Source organism: Pediculus humanus, genomic scaffold (assembly GCF_000006295.1).
Source record: "Pediculus humanus corporis 1103172108318 genomic scaffold, whole genome shotgun sequence".
Classification (NCBI taxonomy): Eukaryota; Metazoa; Arthropoda; class Insecta; order Psocodea; family Pediculidae; genus Pediculus; species Pediculus humanus.
In genome coordinates, this window is record NW_002987887.1 from 2717008 (window position 1) to 2723827 (window position 6820).

At 26.0% G+C, this 6820-nt stretch overlaps 2 protein-coding genes across 2 annotated transcripts in view; one reads left to right on the forward strand and one right to left on the reverse strand.

The window, feature by feature from the left end:
* Positions 1-1402: 1402 nt before the first annotated feature.
* On the reverse strand, positions 1403-4286 carry Phum_PHUM609020 (Fructose-bisphosphate aldolase, putative; the record flags this gene model as incomplete). The annotated part of the gene is made up of 6 exons (XM_002432964.1): positions 1403-1498; positions 1643-1842; positions 1930-2158; positions 2247-2437; positions 3419-3624; positions 4114-4286. 6 exons carry the CDS (start codon positions 4284-4286, stop codon positions 1403-1405), a joined length of 1095 nt encoding a protein of 364 aa, XP_002433009.1.
* Positions 4287-6396: 2110 nt separating this feature from the next.
* Phum_PHUM609030 (uncharacterized protein) overlaps positions 6397-6820 on the forward strand; it is a gene marked incomplete at both ends in the record, with an annotated part of 1748 nt that continues 1324 nt past the window's right edge. Inside the window, one exon of the mRNA XM_002432965.1 lies at positions 6397-6755. Coding sequence (XP_002433010.1) covers positions 6397-6755 — 359 coding nt within the window. The remainder of the gene's footprint in view (positions 6756-6820) is intronic.

Here is a 6820-nt window from a genome sequence, read left to right on the forward strand (position 1 = left end):
TTTTTGTCACTTATTTTTTATCTTTTCTTTTTTTTTTTGTTTTTCTTTGTTTTTTTTTTTTTTTTCGTTAATTTGATGGTGTCAATCAAATATAAAATAAAAAATAATATGAAAACTCTGTAATTATTATTATTATTATTATTATTATCATTATTATTAATAATATTAAATTAATAGTAATTCGTTATAGAAGTAAAAAGAGAAAAAAGAGAAAACAAATTATTTTGTACATAATATTATTTGATTGAAATTATTTATTTTCAACGCGTTTGTTTGTTTGTTTTTTTTATTTTATTTTTATAATAATAAAACAAACAAACAAACAAACGAACAAACAAACAAATTGTCTTCTATCTAATATGTGAAACGAGCGCACATAAAAAAATTACAAAATAATAACCAATTGCAGGAATTGTTATTGTTGTAGTAGTAGTAGTAGTATTAGTAGTGATAGTGATAATAATAATTAATAATAATAATAATAAAATTATATATTTTATTAAGAAAGGCAATTTGTTGATAAACATTTAAACTAAAAAAAAAAAATATTTTTTATGTAAAAAAAAAAAACGGTCTCTACTTTTGAAATTTGTCTCATGTTTGATAGGTTGTAAACCGGTGATGATATTAATAATAATAATAATAATAATAATAATAATAACAATTTCACGGCATTTACATATATATATATATATTTTTCCCCCTTAAATTTTTGTGAATGAAATATGAATGTGAGAAAATTTTCTTTTCTTTTTTTTTTTTTTTTTTTTTGTATAAATAAAATATTATTTGTTTATTTTTTGTTAATTTTTTTGGACACCTGCGCGTAAAAAGGAAAAGGATGTGACGTCATATTTTTTATTTGCTTATTCTCATTTATTATTTTTATATGAAAATATTATAAATATATATATATATATATAATTTAATATAGGTTTAAAAAAAAATGAGAGAGTTTGTATCGACTTTTTAATTGTTTTTTTTTTTTTTTTTTGTTGTTTTTAGTATGCATGACCTGCTACGAAAAGATTAGTATTACTAGCCGCACCGACGTATTCGCCTGCTTTGTATTTTCCTAATGATGCATCACCGTTTGCCTGTAATATGGAAGAAAGAAAAAGAAAAAAAAACAAAATCATTATTAATAAAAAGGTATCATTTTAAAAAAGAAAAAAATGTGATGCTGTTGCACAGCAGCAAGACGACAGCGTGTGTGTTTTGCATGCAAAGTTAATTTTTGCGGTGCATTCGTTATGTCGTCGTACACATTTAAACTAATTTATTATTATTATCATTATTAGTTAAAATTTTTACTTACGCTGATATATATATATATTAGTGAGAAAGAGAGAGAGAGAGAGATTAGAAGAAATATTAGTCAAGCTAAAGAATGTGAAAGAATTTAATAAGTGTGCTGTTGCACAAAGTTTGATTTGTTTCCTTGCAAACTAAAGACAGAGCCGGCTCTATATTGGCCAACGCATGCAAGACCATTGGCCTAAAAAAGAAAAACTATTAATTGATAGTTTGAAGCTACAGAAAAAAAAAAGGTAAAACTCGTGCAAAAAATCAATTTTTTTGTACGCTTTAAATGATTTCTTCTTATTAACATCATCGTCATCATCATCATCATCATCATTACCTTAGCACGTTTGGCGAGTTCGTCTTGAGCAGTTTTAACGTTTTCATCTTTTCCTTCCCAGGCTCTGAGAACGGAAGCTTGCAAGGCACGTCCGTAACTGAAAGTTAAAGCCCAAGGTTTCTTTCCCGGATATCTGTTGATAGCATCTAAATGTACGGAAGCTTCTTCTTCGGATTGACCACCGGATAAGAAAGTTATCCCTGTGAATAAAAAAAAAAAAAAAAAAATCAATTAATTGTCAGAACGTTACCGAACGTTAAACGATCGTAACGGTGAAAAATTACGACCTGGAACTGCTGCTGGAACCGTTCTTTGAAGAGCCGTCACCGTTGCTTTTGCTACATCTTCCGCCGTGTATTTCGTTTTGCACGATTGACCCGGTGTGACCATGTTCGGTTTAAGCAAAGTTCCTTCCAAATACACGTGATGATCGTTTAAAGCTTTGTATACGGCGGCTAAAACTGTTTCTGTCACTTTTTGAGCTCTCTCTAAATCGTGATCGCCATCGGGTAAAACCTGAAAACAGAAAAAATGGTAAAACTGTCATCAACTTTTTATTTTTTATTTTCCGTTTAAAAATTATTTTATATAAATTAATTGTAACCTCGGGTTCCACGATAGGCACTATCCTGTTGGCTTGACATATGGATGCGTAACGAGCCAAAACATTTGCGTTTTCGTTGATTGCCTGAGCCGATGGAGTGTTGGGTCCAATTTTAAGAACGCATCTCCATTTTGCAAAGTGACATCCATCCTTTTTGTACTGAATACATCTTTGAGCCAAATCGTCTAATCCTAAATTGCAAACAATTTTTTTTTTTAGTAAATTTTAATTTAATTGTAAAAGCATAAAAAATTTTTGTTTTTTTGTTTTTTTTTTTTTTTCATTTACAGAAAAAAGCTTAAAGTATTAGAATGAAATGTATATACAAGACAAGCACATACATAAATAAATATCCCATGTGAACAAGGCAAAAAAGTTAACAATCATGTTATGCAACATTATCCCAAGGATATACGAGAAGGTTACATATTCCAACAGGAAAAACAGTCGAAAAGTAAACAACGGTGATGACGTCATGATAAACATAAATTTCCTCATAATGATGACATTTAGATGACCAATAAAAGATTTTGAAATTAATCTGATGATTACTATTACAATACAGATTCACAGGACATTTTGTGAAATTTTCATCACAAACACAAACAAACGCTCCTTAATTGAATGAAAAGAGAAGAAAAAAAGGAAAAAAGGAAAGTGAAAAAGGAAAGAGAAAAAGGTAAAAGTTTGTCCCCCTCCGACCGATTTATCACATTTATCTAATCCCTCGATTGTCAAACCTTGGGTTGTAGTTTCCCCTTCGGTGTTGAACAACGGAACCGTTCCCTTATCGGTTTTTATTCCAGGAATGATTCCTTGTTCTTTAAGAACTTGAACGAATGGTTTTCCATCGGCAGTTTTTTGATAAAGAGTTTCGTGGAAAAGAATAACGGCCGAAATATTTTTTCCCAATTGTCCGGGTGCGCTGGTAAAAAGAAGTTGACGAAGCCTCGTGGTACGATAAAGAAGAACGAAAGAAGAACAACAAGAAGAGAGAGAGAGAGAAAGAGAAAGAAAAAAAAAAAAAAAACGTAAAATAAATTGAAATTAATATTTGTTTTGGTGGATCGATTCTTTTCCTTTATATATATATACACAAACATTTTCAAATTTTCTATTTGGGACAGGGAGGGAAAAGTATGGGAAAAGAACCGAACCACCAATTCATTTACCTTGGGTTGTGCATTCGTCTTCGCTTCCAAACAAAGGAACAACGCCTTTATCGACTTTAATGCCAGGAATAATATTTCTCTGGCGTAGGAGTTCGATGAAGGGAGTCCCGTCGTCTGCATTTTGGTAAACGGTTTCATGGAAGAGTATTACTCCGCTGAGATTCTCGACTAGTTCGGGCGCAAAAGAAAACAATAGCTGACGATATCTGGTCAACATAATTTTTTATACATATGTAAGTTCTAGGGCCAAATTACTTTTAAATTTTAATTTAAATTTAAATTTTTTCTTTTTTTTGCGCCTTCTTCTTACATATAAAGTCGGTTAAAAAAAAAAAAAAGGAAAGAAAAATGCTATTGTAAAAGAAAAGTTTATTATTATTATTATTATTTTACGATGCATGCCAATTTTTAATTTTATTTTCCTTTTAAGAAATAATTAAGATACAGAAGAAAAAAAAAGAAAAAAAGGTAAAAGATTTACATATTTCGACTAAATGTTAATTATAAAGCGGAAGTAAAATATTAATTAAAAGAGAGGAATGAAGCAGACGATAAGTTTTTCTTAATTTTTCCAGTTTTGTAAACCGGTTAAAATGTCGGGAAAATTCTTTTTGTTTTTTCTTAAACGAGTTAATATTTAAAATAAGATAATAATAATTGTTTTTTTTTTTTCAGTATTTATATATAATACTCACTTTCTTCTATTTTCTTCGATGTTTTCAACTCCGATTTCGCTCAACCGTTTACCGATCGTTGCAGTAGATTCATCTGCCGCCAAAATTCCTTTACCAGGTGACACGATGGCTTCTGCAATTTTTTTCAATTCCTCTTGCAAAGCTAACGGAGGGTAATTGAAGTGAGTAGACATGTTGAATTATAACTGAAAGAAAAATTTTTTTTTAATATTATTTTTAAATAGTGAATTCTGTTTAAATTGTTGTGATCGCTATTATTATTATTTTTACAAAGTTTAACTTTCGGTTATTCGTTTACAAAAGTGAATCATTATACATAAAAAAAAATGGTAAGTTTATATCATTTTTTAAATTAACAATAATTAGTTTGTAATAACCGTGAAACATTGCAAAATTAACTGAGGTTTAATGTCCTAATCGAATTTTTTTGTTGTTGAGTAAATTATGTTAAAAATCAATATTAGGTAATAAAGACTTCATTGGAAAACTTTCTTTTTTTAAGAAAGAGAAATTTTTAAAATTAACATTTTTTTTTTTGGTATAATATATACCTTGTTAACATAAACTTGATTTGTTTGTTTGCATCGAGAAAAAAAGTTAAATCACTTGTAATAATAATATGAAATGAAATTAAACCCCTGGGGGTCTCTACATCACTAGATCAAGTCCTTGACTTTAATAATTTAATTAAGCATTTAAAAATATGAAAGCTTATCAGTCGGAATTGCAAAAATTATTAAATAATATTTTTCTTTAGATTTAAACAAAAAAAAAAAAATTTTCAATTTTTAAACTTATGGGTGATTACAAATTTGGTTAAATTGTTTTCGAGAATTGATTTTACGAAATGATCACATTTGAAATTTCTATATATATATGTTTTTTATTTTTTTAATTATAAAAATTTAACTTTCTTTTATTTTCAAGCTATAAATAACCTAGTTTTTGGGTTTTGGCTTCTTTTTTTTTTTTTTTAATAATAATGTTTTAAATACTAAATTCAAAAAAAAAAAAACATTTTTAATTAATTAAGTAAATTTATGGATTGTAAACCTTGCGATAATGTGCATCTAGCTTATACTCTATATTCGAAAAAGAAATTTTTTAATTTAAATTTAATTTAAATTAATTTTTTAGCACTTGCATAATTGGTTTGTTTTTAGAAATATCAATTTAATACATTTTGCAACTTTACGAGTCGATAAAAATTATTTTTTTCTTACAATTTTGAAAATTAAATTTAAAAAAAATTATGCAGTGTATAATTTTAAATTGAAGTTGTTTAATCAGTTAATGATAATTTTTTTAAAAATTTTAACAACAAAATGTTTTCCCTACAGCTCTTTAAATTTTTGAATACATTTAAAAGATTAATATATTGTGCCATTCGATTATAAATTTGCTAAATATAGATAATAATAATTTATTTGCAATAAATGAACTTTGGTTAACATTCAGTATTAATAAATGTGTAGTAGTGGAAATAAAATTAATTTCAATTAATTTTTATTTTTTTTATTGTAATACAAAAAAAATTATATATTTATTAACTCTGCTATGTAAAATTATTTTATTTAACTAATTGCATAACTATAAAATCTAATGTATTTAAAAAGGGCTAAGAAAATTAAAAATTTTTAAATTAAGTACAAAGTATATGAAACATAAGTTTACAATGTAAAATTATAAAAATATTTTTAAAATTCTATTATTAAATATTATTAATAAATAATAAAACTTTTACAGCGAAAAAAATTTTGAAAAAAAAAAGAAAATTAATTAAATTTTAATACTTACGATATAAAAAAAAATATTTTTTTTGTAATAAATAATTTTCAACACAACTTTCTCAACAAATCACCTCAGCTGTTGACTTTTAAATGACCGGGTCAAACAGGGCGTTCAAAGTCAATCATATTAAAAGAAAAGTTTTCAAACAGTTTCAAAACTTTTTTTTCTTGAAACATAAACCATTAGTTTATTCGTTCGCCGAAAGAATTTTCAGTTAAAAAGGATATAATAATAATAATGATTAATTTTTAAAAAACGAAAATTTTATATCAATTTAAAATTACTTTTAAGAAAAAGTACAATAATAATTATTTATTAGCTTATTTTACTTCCATTTACTGTAAATTTACAGACGAGAGCAATATTTGTTTGTCAAAGTTAATTTTTTTTTTTATGTAATTATAAAAAAAATAATTTTTAAAAATGTTAGAAAATAAATCATATTATTCTATTTACATTATTTCTTTTGTTTAATAATTTATTTTTACCTGAATGGGAAAGAATTCAGAGAAGCATAAAAATAAAAAAAAACGTAAAAGAACAACGAGCAGTTCAAATTCTTCGATTTCTTCTATAGATGAAGAAATCAGGAGAAAATTAAAGAAAAAACTTAAGAAAATAAAAAAGAAAGAAAAACGAAAAAAAAAGGAAAAAAAAGCATTGAAATTATTAAAAAATGAAGTGAATAAAGAATTGATTTTGAAAAAAAATGAGGAGGGTCCCGATAAATCATTAATTAATGAAATTCTACAAGAAAAATCTAAAAGTTTGGCTCCGATGACAAAGGAGGAATGGGAAAAACAACAAAATACTTTTACTAGAGTACTCGATAAAGAAACTGGAAGAACAAGGTTTGTTCATGAAACACACAGTTGCTTAATTTAAATTTAAAAAATCCATAATATTGTTAAACATC